The sequence below is a fragment of the Oncorhynchus clarkii genome, chromosome 4 (genome assembly GCF_045791955.1).
Source record: "Oncorhynchus clarkii lewisi isolate Uvic-CL-2024 chromosome 4, UVic_Ocla_1.0, whole genome shotgun sequence".
NCBI lineage: Eukaryota > Metazoa > Chordata > Actinopteri > Salmoniformes > Salmonidae > Oncorhynchus > Oncorhynchus clarkii.
Window position 1 is genome coordinate 76753700 of NC_092150.1, and position 16028 is coordinate 76769727.

At 41.4% G+C, this 16028-nt stretch overlaps 1 protein-coding gene across 2 annotated transcripts in view; it reads left to right on the forward strand.

Annotated features, from left to right (window-relative positions):
• LOC139407293 (1-phosphatidylinositol 4,5-bisphosphate phosphodiesterase beta-4-like) overlaps positions 1-16028 on the forward strand; it is a 170733-nt gene that overhangs the window by 66805 nt on the left and 87900 nt on the right. For both annotated transcript variants that reach the window (XM_071150946.1, XM_071150948.1), the window contains exon 4: positions 14294-14389. In XM_071150946.1, coding sequence (XP_071007047.1) covers positions 14306-14389 — 84 coding nt within the window. In that variant the 5' untranslated portion in view covers positions 14294-14305. The remainder of the gene's footprint in view (positions 1-14293; positions 14390-16028) is intronic.

The following is a 16028-nucleotide window of genomic DNA, read 5'->3' on the forward strand; positions in this document are numbered from 1 at the left end:
GTAGGCCAGTTGAGAACACCTTTATTTAACCAGGAAGGCCAGTTGAGAACACCTTTATTTAACCAGGTAGGCCAGTTGAGAACACCTTTATTTAACCAGGTAGGCCAGTTGAGAACACCTTTATTTAACCAGGAAGGCCAGTTGAGAACACCTTTATTTAACCAGGTAGGCCAGTTGAGAACACCTTTATTTAACCAGGTAGGCCAGTTGAGAACACCTTTATTTAACCAGGTAGGCCAGTTGAGAACACCTTTATTTAACCAGGAAGGCCAGTTGAGAACACCTTTATTTAACCAGGTAGGCCAGTTGAGAACACCTTTATTTAACCAGGTAGGCCAGTTGAGAACACCTTTATTTAACCAGGTAGGCCAGTTGAGAACACCTTTATTTAACCAGGAAGGCCAGTTGAGAACACCTTTATTTAACCAGGTAGGCCAGTTGGGAACACCTTTATTTAACCAGGAAGGCCAGTTGAGAACACCTTTATTTAACCAGGTAGGCCAGTTGAGAACACCTTTATTTAACCAGGTAGGCCAGTTGAGAACACCTTTATTTAACCAGGTAGGCCAGTTGAGAACACCTTTATTTAACCAGGTAGGCCAGTTGAGAACACCTTTATTTAACCAGGTAGGCCAGTTGAGAACACCTTTATTTAACCAGGTAGGCCAGTTGAGAACACCTTTATTTAACCAGGAAGGCCAGTTGAGAACACCTTTATTTAACCAGGTAGGCCAGTTGAGAACACCTTTATTTAACCAGGAAGGCCAGTTGAGAACACCTTTATTTAACCAGGTAGGCCAGTTGAGAACACCTTTATTTAACCAGGAAGGCCAGTTGAGAACACCTTTATTTAACCAGGAAGGCTAGTTGAGAACACCTTTATTTAACCAGGAAGGCCAGTTGAGAACACCTTTATTTAACCAGGAAGGCCAGTTGAGAACACCTTTATTTAACCAGGAAGGCCAGTTGAGAACACCTTTATTTAACCAGGAAGGCCAGTTGAGAACACCTTTATTTAACCAGGAAGGCCAGTTGAGAACACCTTTATTTAACCAGGAAGGCCAGTTGAGAACACCTTTATTTAACCAGGAAGGCCAGTTGAGAACACCTTTATTTAACCAGGAAGGCCAGTTGAGAACACCTTTATTTAACCAGGAAGGCCAGTTGAGAACACCTTTATTTAACCAGGTAGGCCAGTTGAGAACACCTTTATTTAACCAGGTAGGCCAGTTGAGAACACCTTTATTTAACCAGGTAGGCCAGTTGAGAACACCTTTATTTAACCAGGTAGGCCAGTTGAGAACACCTTTATTTAACCAGGTAGGCCAGTTGAGAACACCTTTATTTAACCAGGTAGGCCAGTTGAGAACACCTTTATTTAACCAGGTAGGCCAGTTGAGAACACCTTTATTTAACCAGGAAGGCTAGTTGAGAACACCTTTATTTAACCAGGTAGGCCAGTTGAGAACACCTTTATTTTACCAGGTAGGCCAGTTGAGAACACCTTTATTTAACCAGGTAGGCCAGTTGAGAACACCTTTATTTAACCAGGAAGGCCAGTTGAGAACACCTTTATTTAACCAGGTAGGCCAGTTGAGAACACCTTTATTTAACCAGGAAGGCCAGTTAAGAACACCTTTATTTAACCAGGTAGGCCAGTTGAGAACACCTTTATTTAACCAGGTAGGCCAGTTGAGAACACCTTTATTTAACCAGGTAGGCCAGTTGAGAACACCTTTATTTAACCAGGTAGGCCAGTTGAGAACACCTTTATTTAACCAGGTAGGCCAGTTGAGAACACCTTTATTTAACCAGGTAGGCCAGTTGAGAACACCTTTATTTAACCAGGAAGGCCAGTTGAGAACACCTTTATTTAACCAGGTAGGCCAGTTGAGAACACCTTTATTTAACCAGGAAGGCCAGTTGAGAACACCTTTATTTAACCAGGTAGGCCAGTTGAGAACACCTTTATTTAACCAGGAAGGCTAGTTGAGAACACCTTTATTTAACCAGGAAGGCCAGTTGAGAACACCTTTATTTAACCAGGAAGGCCAGTTGAGAACACCTTTATTTAACCAGGAAGGCCAGTTGAGAACACCTTTATTTAACCAGGAAGGCCAGTTGAGAACACCTTTATTTAACCAGGAAGGCCAGTTGAGAACACCTTTATTTAACCAGGAAGGCCAGTTGAGAACACCTTTATTTAACCAGGAAGGCCAGTTGAGAACACCTTTATTTAACCAGGAAGGCCAGTTGAGAACACCTTTATTTAACCAGGAAGGCCAGTTGAGAACACCTTTATTTAACCAGGTAGGCCAGTTGAGAACACCTTTATTTAACCAGGAAGGCCAGTTGAGAACACCTTTATTTAACCAGGAAGGCCAGTTGAGAACACCTTTATTTAACCAGGAAGGCCAGTTGAGAACACCTTTATTTAACCAGGTAGGCCAGTTGAGAACACCTTTATTTAACCAGGAAGGCCAGTTGAGAACACCTTTATTTAACCAGGTAGGCCAGTTGAGAACACCTTTATTTAACCAGGTAGGCCAGTTGAGAACACCTTTATTTAACCAGGTAGGCCAGTTGAGAACACCTTTATTTAACCAGGAAGGCCAGTTGAGAACACCTTTATTTAACCAGGAAGGCCAGTTGAGAACACCTTTATTTAACCAGGTAGGCCAGTTGAGAACACCTTTATTTAACCAGGAAGGCCAGTTGAGAACACCTTTATTTAACCAGGTAGGCCAGTTGAGAACACCTTTATTTAACCAGGAAGGCCAGTTGAGAACACCTTTATTTAACCAGGTAGGCCAGTTGAGAACACCTTTATTTAACCAGGTAGGCCAGTTGAGAACACCTTTATTTAACCAGGAAGGCCAGTTGAGAACACCTTTATTTAACCAGGAAGGCCAGTTGAGAACACCTGTATTTAACCAGGAAGGCCAGTTGAGAACACCTTTATTTAACCAGGAAGGCCAGTTGAGAACACCTTTATTTAACCAGGTAGGCCAGTTGAGAACACCTTTATTTAACCAGGAAGGCCATTTGAGAACACCTTTATTTAACCAGGAAGGCCAGTTGAGAACACCTTTATTTAACCAGGTAGGCCAGTTGAGAACACCTTTATTTAACCAGGAAGGCCAGTTGAGAACACCTTTATTTAACCAGGTAGGCCAGTTGAGAACACCTTTATTTAACCAGGAAGGCCAGTTGAGAACACCTTTATTTAACCAGGAAGGCCAGTTGAGAACACCTTTATTTAACCAGGTAGGCCAGTTGAGAACACCTTTATTTAACCAGGAAGGCCAGTTGAGAACACCTTTATTTAACCAGGAAGGCCAGTTGAGAACACCTTTATTTAACCAGGAAGGCCAGTTGAGAACACCTTTATTTAACCAGGAAGGCCAGTTGAGAACACCTTTATTTAACCAGGAAGGCCAGTTGAGAACACCTTTATTTAACCAGGTAGGCCAGTTGAGAACACCTTTATTTAACCAGGAAGGCCAGTTGAGAACACCTTTATTTAACCAGGTAGGCCAGTTGAGAACACCTTTATTTAACCAGGAAGGCCAGTTGAGAACACCTTTATTTAACCAGGTAGGCCAGTTGAGAACACCTTTATTTAACCAGGTAGGCCAGTTGAGAACACCTTTATTTAACCAGGAAGGCCAGTTGAGAACACCTTTATTTAACCAGGAAGGCCAGTTGAGAACACCTGTATTTAACCAGGAAGGCCAGTTGAGAACACCTTTATTTAACCAGGAAGGCCAGTTGAGAACACCTTTATTTAACCAGGTAGGCCAGTTGAGAACACCTTTATTTAACCAGGAAGGCCATTTGAGAACACCTTTATTTAACCAGGTAGGCCAGTTGAGAACACCTTTATTTAACCAGGAAGGCCAGTTGAGAACACCTTTATTTAACCAGGAAGGCCAGTTGAGAACACCTTTATTTAACCAGGAAGGCCAGTTGAGAACACCTTTATTGAACCAGGAAGGCCAGTTGAGAACACCTTTATTTAACCAGGAAGGCCAGTTGAGAACACCTTTATTTAACCAGGAAGGCCAGTTGAGAACACCTTTATTTAACCAGGTAGGCCAGTTGAGAACACCTTTATTTAACCAGGTAGGCTAGTTGAGAACACCTTTATTTAACCAGGTAGGCCAGTTGAGAACACCTTTATTTAACCAGGTAGGCCAGTTGAGAACACCTTTATTTAACCAGGTAGGCCAGTTGAGAACACCTTTATTTAACCAGGTAGGCCAGTTGAGAACACCTTTATTTAACCAGGTAGGCCAGTTGAGAACACCTTTATTTAACCAGGTAGGCCAGTTGAGAACACCTTTATTTAACCAGGAAGGCCAGTTGAGAACACCTTTATTTAACCAGGTAGGCCAGTTGAGAACACCTTTATTTAACCAGGTAGGCCAGTTGAGAACACCTTTATTTAACCAGGTAGGCCAGTTGAGAACACCTTTATTTAACCAGGAAGGCCAGTTGAGAACACCTTTATTTAACCAGGTAGGCCAGTTGAGAACACCTTTATTTAACCAGGTAGGCCAGTTGAGAACACCTTTATTTAACCAGGTAGGCCAGTTGAGAACACCTTTATTTAACCAGGTAGGCCAGTTGAGAACACCTTTATTTAACCAGGTAGGCCAGTTGAGAACACCTTTATTTAACCAGGAAGGCCAGTTGAGAACACCTTTATTTAACCAGGAAGGCCAGTTGAGAACACCTGTATTTAACCAGGAAGGCCAGTTGAGAACACCTTTATTTAACCAGGAAGGCCAGTTGAGAACACCTTTATTTAACCAGGTAGGCCAGTTGAGAACACCTTTATTTAACCAGGAAGGCCATTTGAGAACACCTTTATTTAACCAGGAAGGCCAGTTGAGAACACCTTTATTTAGCCAGGTAGGCCAGTTGAGAACACCTTTATTTAACCAGGAAGGCCAGTTGAGAACACCTTTATTTAACCAGGTAGGCCAGTTGAGAACACCTTTATTTAACCAGGTAGGCCAGTTGAGAACACCTTTATTTAACCAGGTAGGCCAGTTGAGAACACCTTTATTTAACCAGGAAGGCCAGTTGAGAACACCTTTATTTAACCCGGTAGGCCAGTTGAGAACACCTTTATTTAACCAGGAAGGCCAGTTGAGAACACCTTTATTTAACCAGGTAGGCCAGTTGAGAACACCTTTATTTAACCAGGAAGGCCAGTTGAGAACACCTTTATTTAACCAGGTAGGCCAGTTGAGAACACCTTTATTTAACCAGGTAGGCCAGTTGAGAACACCTTTATTTAACCAGGTAGGCCAGTTGAGAACACCTTTATTTAACCAGGTAGGCCAGTTGAGAACACCTTTATTTAACCAGGTAGGCCAGTTGAGAACACCTTTATTTAACCAGGTAGGCCAGTTGAGAACACCTTTATTTAACCAGGAAGGCCAGTTGAGAACACCTTTATTTAACCAGGAAGGCCAGTTGAGAACACCTTTATTTAACCAGGTAGGCCAGTTGAGAACACCTTTATTTAACCAGGAAGGCCAGTTGAGAACAAGTTCTCATTTACAACTGCAACCTGGCCAAGATAGAGCAAAGCAGTGCGACAAAAACAGCACAGAGTTACACGTGGGATAAACAAATTTAGCAGCGGTTTCTTTTAAATAATCATTAACATTCCACCAATGAGGCCAATAGAGGGTGATTTGGTCAATTGACTGCAGGAAAGGGATACCTTTAAATTCCGTCATTTTATTTCCTTTTTCCGATGATTAGATATCTCCTAACTTTTTCCATTGATTAGATATCTCCTAACTTTTTCCATTGATTAGATATCTCCTAACTTTTTCCATTGATTAGATATCTCCTAACTTTTTCCATTGATTAGATATCTCCTAACTTTTTCCATTGATTAGATATCTCCTAACTTTTTCTATTGATTAGATATCTCCTAACTTTTTCCATTGATTAGATATCTCCTAACTTTTTCCATTGATTAGATATCTCCTAACTTTTTCCATTGATTAGATATCTCCTAACTTTTTCCATTGATTAGATATCTCCTAACTTTTTCCATTGATTAGATATCTCCTAACTTTTTCCATTGATTAGATATCTCCTAACTTTTTCCATTGATTAGATATCTCCTAACTTTTTCCATTGATTAGATATCTCCTAACTTTTTCCATTGATTAGATATCTCCTAACCTTTTCCGTTCATTAGATATCTCCTAACTTTTTCCATTGATTAGATATCTCCTAACTTTTTCCGTTAATTAGATATCTCCTAACTTTTTCCATTGATTAAATATCTCCTAACTTTTTCCGTTCATTAGATATCTCCTAACTTTTTCCATTGATTAGATATCTCCTAACTTTTTCCGTTAATTAGATATCTCGTAACTTTTTCCATTGATTAGATATCTCCTAACTTTTTCCATTGATTAGATATCTCCTAACTTTTTCTGTTGATTAGATATCTCCTAACTTTTTCCATTGATTAAATATCTCCTAACTTTTTCTGTTGATTAGATATCTCCTAACTTTTCCAATGATTAGATATCTCCTAACTTTTTCCGTTAATTAGATATCTCGTAACTTTTTCCATTGATTAGATATCTCCTAACTTTTTCCATTGATTAGATATCTCCTAACTTTTTCCATTGATTAGATATCTCCTAACTTTTTCCATTGATTAGATATCTCCTAACTTTTTCTGTTGATTAGATATCTCCTAACTTTTTCCGTTCATTAGATATCTCCTAACTTTTTCCATTGATTAGATATCTCGTAACTTTTTCCATTGATTAGATATCTCCTAACTTTTTCTGTTGATTAGATATCTCCTAACTTTTTCCGTTCATTAGATATCTCCTAACTTTTTCCATTGATTAGATATCTCGTAACTTTTTCCATTGATTAGATATCTCCTAACTTTTTCCGTTGATTAAATATCTCCTAACTTTTTCCGTTCATTAGATATCTCCTAACTTTTTCCATTGATTAGATATCTCCTAACTTTTTCCGTTGATTAGATATCTCGTAACTTTTTCCATTGATTAGATATCTCCTAACTTTTTCCATTGATTAGATATCTCCTAACTTTTTCTGTTGATTAGATATCTCCTAACTTTTTCCATTGATTAAATATCTCCTAACTTTTTCCATTGATTAGATATCTCCTAACTTTTTCTGTTGATTAGATATCTCCTAACTTTTTCCGTTCATTAGATATCTCCTAACTTTTTCCATTGATTAGATATCTCCAAACTTTTTCCATTGATTAGATATCTCCTAACTTTTTCCGTTCATTAGATATCTCCTAACTTTTTCCACACACGGAACGAGGATCTATGACTGAAGCCTATTGCTACTTTGATGACTCATGATTGGCCAACAACAAGCTACACTCGCAACACTCCACTCACGTGAAAAGCAAGAGCAGCAGCATAAATGATCAAATCTCTCTCTCTCTCTCTACTACAGCAGTCCCGTTCTGATCTGTAGGGGCCATTCCGGACAGTTAAAATGACATATACCCGAGACCCGGGAGTTATTGTTTTGTATATTGGTTTTTATTAGATTGATTTAATGGATCAGATTAATTGGCATTATGCCAGAAATGTTAGTGGGAAAGGATCAGAATTGGGCTGCCTGTGTAAACGCAGCCTTAGGATGATGAGGCCTGAACAGTGTACCATAGTAACGGGGACTAGCATATGTCAACACAAAGCAATAACACTCAAATAGAATAGATCTACTGTGCATAAAGACACTAGGGTCAGGGGTTTATTAGGGTTAGGGTTAAGGTAGGGTTAAGGATCAGGGTTCGGAGGGGTCACAGTTCCCGCTGTGTCGAGGACAGAAATGATAGGATCAAATACTATTCAAAATCTTTAAAATACTTGTGCGACTGTCATATTGGTCCATTCCGCCAGGCAAGCGCAATGAAGCCCAGCTGAAATGATTTCAAATAGTATTTGAACCCAGGTCTCGTTGTATTTAGACCTCTGGTGATGGATTGGAACTGTCAGGAGCTGGTTAGAGCTAAACTCTACATAGAAGACCAAATCTTTTACTTTCAATCTCATTCATTTATTCTTTCTGTTCCTTCTGTTCATCGGCCTTGTCTCTTCTATTCCAGGGGGTCACCACCACCTTGATTCGTTTGGCAGTTTCCTAAGATGCCACCGAATACTTAATGATTATAAAATACCCTGTCATCTTTTTCTGGTACCTTGTGTCCTCACTTTATGACTTGCTTGGTCAGACTCAGAGCATCTGATTGAAGAGTAGCTCAAACCTTTACAGCTTGAAGGTGTTACTTATGTTATTCTTCCTCTGGCAGGTATGAGGTGTCCCCTTCCTAATTCCCCCATGCCACCCCTGTGTGGGAGTGCTCCTCACCAGTCAGGTCTGGCAGGTATGAGGTGTCCCTGACCTCATGTCCCCATGCCACCTCTGTGTGGCAGCTATACCCGTGATACCTCTGTGTTGGAGCGCTCCTCACTAGTTAGGTCAGGCTGGTGTGAGGTGTCCCTGCTGCCGTCCTCGTGCCATCCCTGTGCCATCCCTGGGCCATACCTGTGCCATCCCTGGGCCGGCATCTCTGAACTCTAGGATAGAGTTCCAGGTAGCCTCGTGTGTTGGTTTGGTTATTCCCTCCTAGTCAGGACAGGACCTTGTTTCCATGTTCCCCTGCCACCCCAGTGCTGCAGCGCCCTATTGGCTCCACACCAGGCACTTCATTTGGGTTTATGAGGTGAGGGAGCGTTCCGATGGGTGTTACCCTAGCAGCCATATTAGACTATGCCTAGCGACAGGGGAGCCCCCAGCCTGGGGGACACAGAGTTATCTAACATAATTATCTCACTGTCAAGAGTTCTCCAAGCAGGGGTCACCAGGGGTTGGCATTGCCAGGACGCTCTCTTCTGCAGCTCACGTGTTCAGGAAAAGAACATGTGTATGGATGGTGGAGATTGTTGTTATGGAGTGAAGGATTTAGTAATGGAATAGACTGCCGTTGACAGAAGTAATACCGAAAGCCCAGCCACAATATTGGATATTTTGGATTGTTTCGAAATATTGCATTATTTTCAATGTCATATTCTGTATTTTTTGCTATTTTCCGATAGATATTTGTCTATATTCCTTGATGAATATTCAGTCTTGACAGCACTGCCTTTCAACAGATCTCAACTGGAATAATACATCTGCCAATGCAGTCCCCTGGTTGGACATTACAGATGGTAGAGGGATGTGTTTGATGGGCCTGGCCCACCTGTCACGTTCTGACCTTAGTTCCTTTGTTTTTGTCTTTGTTTTAGTATGGTCTGGGCGGGCTGGGGTGGGCAGTCTATGTTCTTTTTTCTATGATTTGGGATTTCTGTGTTTGGCCTGGTATGGTTCTCAATCAGAGGCAGCTGTCAATCGTTGTCCCTGATTGAGAACCATACTTAGGCAGCCTGTTTTCACCCTTGAGTTGTGGGTGATTATTTTCTGTTCTGTGTATTCACCGTACAGGACTGTTTCGGTTCGTTCGTTGGCGCTTTATTGTTTTGTTTCAGTGTTCAATTGTTTTATTAAATCAATATGGACACTTACCACGCTGCGCATTGGTCCTCACCTTCTATCACCAACAACGGCTGTTACACCACCAGTATATAGATTTGTTTTTATTTTTTATTTTTATTTAACTAGACAAGTCAGTTAAGAACACATTCTTATTTACAATGATGACCTACCAAAAGGCAAAAGGCCTCCTGCAGGGACGGGGGCTGGGATTAAATGTTTTTAAATAAAATAGGACAAAACACACATCCCCACAAGAGACACCACAACACTACATAAAGAGAGACCTAAGACACTCCCCTTACTGTATTACCTCACACTGCCCCTCCCCCATTCACTGAACCTTCTTCCAACCAGGACAATGTCAACAATAGAGAAAAAACTAGATATACACAAAGTAAACATTTTACTTCATAATTCTCAGCTATCTATATGTGAATCATAATAATTTAGCTAACCAGATAAATTACCTAAAACTATGCAAGGTAGATGTCAATTCTTCGTGGATAGCTAGCCAGCTAACAATTATTTGTGGCTATCTTGCTAGGTAACAGTAGTAGCTAGCCAGTTAGCCCTATTGACTTACTATGGGCTTGCAATTTACTCACACTATTGGGTATTGTAGGCAGGTAAAAGTGCAAAAATGTACACTGCATGTATTTATTAACGTATCAAGATAAAATATTGTAGTCAGGCAGCATGACATGTGTATAGGTAACATTTCATTTCGAAGTCAGCAGCTGTGTTCGAATACCCATACTAACATACTGAATACTACATACTTAATGAGAATATACTACATACCATTAGATCATTTTTGTATACTGTAAGCCAACGTTTTCCTTTCAGTTGAGTGTACTAGAGCTTCGCCTGTCTACCGAAAGTTGATGCTGTTGCTATGCAACCTCTTGCTAGCTTTTTAACATAACAAATTACTAGCTAGACATTTTACAACTTATGTTGTGTACTTAAATACAATCTGGAGTACCAGAGAGCGCTCAGAGTGAGCTCTGGGCATTTGTAAATTCAGTGCGTTGTCAGATTGTCCGTTCATAAATTCACAAGTTCGCTCTTGGAGCGTTTAGAGCGCACACTGGACGCTCTAGGCGGAGGAGGAGGGTTGATCCGAGCGTTCTGGCCTCACAACGGCAGTCAAGCACCTGAGCTAACGTTGGCTAGCTTGCTAGCTACTTCCAGACACAAATGAGAGAACACCTCACTCTGACCATTTTACTCGCTCAGCAGAGCTGGTTAGGCTGTTTTCATGTTATCCAGAGAGTTGGTGACTACCTGTGCTGCTGGCAACAATTGAAGTACTCTTTTTTGCCAATGTTTAGTAACCCCGGCCATATATTCAACGGGTGTTGTGCCTTCGTAAATCCATCAGTTATTCTGCGCTCTGGTACTCAGACGAGAGGGCTCTGAAATCGGAGTAGATAGCCAGAGCGAATTTACGAAAGCACCAGAATGTCCATTGAGAACCTACAACGACTATACCACTTAGCTAAACTAAGAATTACGGGATTAATCAGGCCAATAAACGTTGGGTAGTTACTTAGATAGCATATAGTTAGTATACTGGTAATTTTGAGCTAACATAACCGGTACATACTGATGTAATGATATGCTATGTGGTTCATAAGGATAGTGTAGCTAACAAATTGTCAGCCAACATAACGTGTAATGTAACTTATTTGAAAAGTCATTACTTTATTACATTTGCTCAACATTTTCATAATTAGTTAAAGCAATGAATTTGTATCCGCTCTCATTGGGCTTCGGCTACATATTTTCTGCCATTTTCTTCAAATCTGAAAACAATGTGAATCCACGCCCATTTTATGAAGAAATGCATTATGGGCCCTAAAAGCATGGACATAGTGTCGACTTCTTGTATAAATCATGTGTCGACTTCTTGTATAAATCATATTTTGGCGAATGTAGTACGACATCCGGGAACTTTTGGCATACTAACTATATCCATACTATGACCAATAAGCATATTAATTACTCAATTTCCGTCACAAATTTGCATGCTCGGAGTACGGCAGTAATAATTTTGAGAAACACCCCATGTGTACAGTTTTGCAATTGAATCAAACTCGTTTTGCTGTATTTCAGAATAGGTAGAGGGTATTTTGATGCACAGTGTGTTGCTATGGTCTCAGATCTGTGTACCTGACATAAAACACAGAACACGAAGGCACACACACACACACACACACACACACACACACACACACACACACACACACACACACACACGCAGCCACTCGCCTCTCCCAAATTCTGTCATGCTCAGCTGACTCTCTCTGTCACTCCCCCCTTTCATCTCCCTCGTTCTGTCGCTCTCCCATTCTTTCTCATCAACATCCAGCTTCCTTCCCTCTCCCTACTAGAGAGAAGAAATTACTCTTGTCATTATTCTGTGATCTGTATCTGTACCGTGGCGTCAACACACAGGTGCGCACGCACACACTCACGCACGTAATCACACACCCGTACGCACCCTCGCACACACAGTCATTACTCACATCAACTGTATCCTTTTCTAAGCACACAGCACTTCTCATGGAAATACACTCAACATGCACACACTTTTATTGAGACACATTATGGTGCCTTCGAAAAGTATTCAGACCCCTTGACTTTTTCCACATTTTGTTACATTGCAGCCTTACTCTAAAATTGATTAAATGAAACATTTTCCTCAGTAAGGATTCAGACCCTTTGCTATGAGACTCGAAATTTAGCTCAGGTACATCCTGTTTCAATTGATCATCCTAGAGATGTTTCGACAACTTGATTGGAGTCCACCTGTGGTAAATTAAATTGATTGGACCTGATTTGGAAAGGCACACACTTGTCTATATAAGCTCCTACAGTTGACAGTGCATGTCAGATCAAAAATGAGGTCAAAGGAATTGTCCGTAGAGCTCCGAGACAGCATTGTATTGAGGCACAGATCTGGGGAAGCGTACCAAACAATGTCTGCAGTATTGAAGGTCCCCAAGAACACAGTGAATTCCATCATTCTAAAATGGAAGAAGTTTGGAACCACCAAGACTCTTCCTAGAGTTGGCTGCCTAGCCAAACTGAGAAATCGGGGGAGAAGGGTCTTGGTCAGGGAGGTGACCAAGAACCCGATGGTCACTCTGACAGAGCTCTTGAGTTCCTCTGTGGAGATGCTAGAACCTTCCAGAAGGACAACCATCTCTGCAGCATTACACCAACCTGGCCTTTATGGTAGAGTGACCAGACGGAAGCCACTCTTCAGTAAAAGACACATGACAGCCCACTTGCAGTTTGCCAAAAGGTGCATAAAGACTCTCAGATCATGAGAAACAAGATTATCTGGTCTGATGAAACCAAAATTGAACTCTTTGGCCTGAATGCCAAGTGTTACGTCTGGAGAAAACCTGCCACCATCCCTACGGTGAAGCGTGGTGGCAGCATCATGCTGTGGGGATGTTTTTCAGTGGCAGGGACTGGGAGACTAGTCAGGGTCGAGGCAAAGATGAACGGAGCAAAGTACAGAGATATCCTTGATGAAAACCCACTCCAGAGCACTCAGACTGGGGCGAAGGTTCACCGTCCAACAGGACAACGACCCTAAGCACACAGCCAAGACAACGCAGGAGTGGCTTCGGGGGCAAGTCTCTGAATGTCCTTGGGTGGCCCAGCCAGAGCCCAGACTTGAACCCGATTGAACTTCTCTGGAGAGATCTGAAAATAGCTGTGCACAAAGTTGCCCATCCAACCTGACAGAGCTTGAGAGGATCTGCAGAGAGAAATGTGAGAAACTCCTCAAATACAGGTGTGCCAAGCTTGTAGCGTCATACCCAAAAAGACACAATACTGTAGTCACTGCCAAAGGTGCTTCAACAAAGGGTCTGAATGCTTATGTAAATGTGATTTTTCAGGGTTTTTTTGTGCATATTATTATTATTTTTAAATAAATTTTAGAATAAAGCTGTAACATAATAAAATGTGGAAAAAGTCAAGAGGTCTAGATACTTTCCGAATGCACTGTACATATCCTACATACCTCAGCCTTTCTGAAAAATCATAGTTGACAGTTAGTCTGCTGTCTGATCCAGATATAACCCTCCTTACTGATGCAGTTATAGACATGTTACAAATTATTAATTCATAGATGGGAGGAGTTCAATGTGTTAGAGGGCAACACTGCACACATACACACACACACATACACACACACACACACACACACACACACACACACACACACACACTGTACACCGACAGAGAGGGAGAGGCCCCCAGGGACAAGTAAATTAATTCACATGCCAAGTTCATTTGCAGGTCTATTCTTTTGTCTTAGTATCTCACCGCACACACTCTCACACTCACACAGACAACCTGACACGTTCAGGTTTGATGTCATTCGTGGCTATTTCTGTGAGCTGTTATTGCTAATAATAAAATGCATCGTCTCGTGACAGGTGCTGTAAAACAATACGTGTGCATTCTAAGTGGTAACAGTCTGCTCGGTGGGATTATGGCTATGCCTACATCCTGTTTTTCCCAGCACTACATAGAAAGGCTATTTGGTGGTGCACATATTATATTTCTAGGAACATCCCAGGTTAAGACACCTGCAAGAGGCCAACCTGCCTTTACACAATGTTTCTTTCACCCCCCCCCCCCCTCCCCCTCTCTTTCCTCTTTCTCCCCCCTCTCTCTCTCTCGACAGGTGTAAGCAGCCATGACTAAGTCCTATGAGTTTAACTGGCAGAAGCACCTGCCTGGCTTCATGCAGGAAGGAGCCTCATTTGACAGGTTTGACGAGGTAAGAAACAAACTCAAACTACCAACATTTTGGCAAACACTGAGTGCCAACTGCCAACCTGTCCTCCAACCAACTTGACATTAATCATTATATTACATTATACAATGGGTGAGTCTAATCCTGGATGCTGATTGGTTAAAACCGCATACCAGCCGGTGTCTATTCCACAAGTTACTACTGGCTAAAGCTATGATGTTGAAATGCCTATTCACTCAGTTCCATCTGACTGCTCAATCCACTGTCTCATCAGCCCAGCCAGGCAGTTTATGAACTTGATCTCCACTATAAAAAACATCTAGACATTGTCTCCCATTTCTTTTAGACTAACATTATCTCCCATTTCTTTTAGACTAGCATTATCTCCCATTTCTTTTAGTCTAGACTAGCATTTGGTTTCAACAGCGGAGATTTTTATAAACCTTGCTGTCTGTATCTCCGACAAAATGAAATAAATCTCCAGCTGTCAGACAGCTTTTCTCAGCCAGTCGAAATCATGAATCAGATGGCATCATTTTTCTGGATGTATACAAAGAAATGTCAATAGAAAACAGGTAACACAAAACACAATGCAGCTAGTTTGCAGTCTTTCCAGCTTCAGTTTGTGTAAGGTTCTGTATATATTTTCTTAGTCAACCTTGTGTTCTGTTTCTTTGTGTTCTTGAACGTAGCCTTGTCTTTCATTTTTGTTCATTGATTTCACCTGTGTTAGTTACTCACCTGGTCTCATCAGCTCCTTATTTAGTTCAGTTCATTCTGTTTGTGCCTTTGAGGTATTGTTCATTTTCACTCTACTAAGCCTTTTCCTAGCGTGTTTGTGAGAACCAGTTATATCCTTCAGTCCTAGTTTTGATTCACCTACCTGTGCATGACCATTGCCTGCCGGTGACCACGATTCCTACCTTCAGCGAAGGCGAAATTAACACCTGCCGCACTCTCCCAGAGTATTCATTACAGTTTGAAGTGATTGTGTTAGCTGTGTTGTTGGCTGGCTCCTCTGAACAAGTGTCCTGACCAGAGCACATTTTCTATGCCAGGTGAAATCGTGTATCATTAGCTCATTGTTATGGATTTATCCAAATGTCACTAGAAAACTGCTTAAACAAACGCAAATGCAGCTACATGGCTGTTATTCTGGCTGCACTGTTTGACGTGACTGTAAGTTACCCGTAGTTGGCTAGCTAGCAAGCAAGGGATAATAATGTTGCGAGCCAGTATGGCAATGGAACATTTTGAACAAACGCCTCCATAGATTCAGAACAAAAAGACTTAACATCTGGGTCGCGTCTCTGGCAACTGAACCGACCAGCTGGCTTGAGTAGCAACCTTAGATTTGTGACGGGACTATATCTCATGGAAGGATGACATAGTATGAGTAAATTTTTTTTAATTTTTTATATGTGAAAGAAAATGTCAATCATTATTTGAATATGTTGGTAACCCGTCATATAAAAGTGAATAATGCCCCCGAATCCGGTGTTTGGAGGATATATTGGCACGGTTTGCCGGCCCTCGACTTCGTCTGGGCCTACAGTAACAACACCCATGCCATATCATCAACACTGGCTTCCCAGGCATTATCACTTAAATAAAACACAATGCCATTTCTATCCTAACTAGAATGTCATTATCTCTGAGTTTT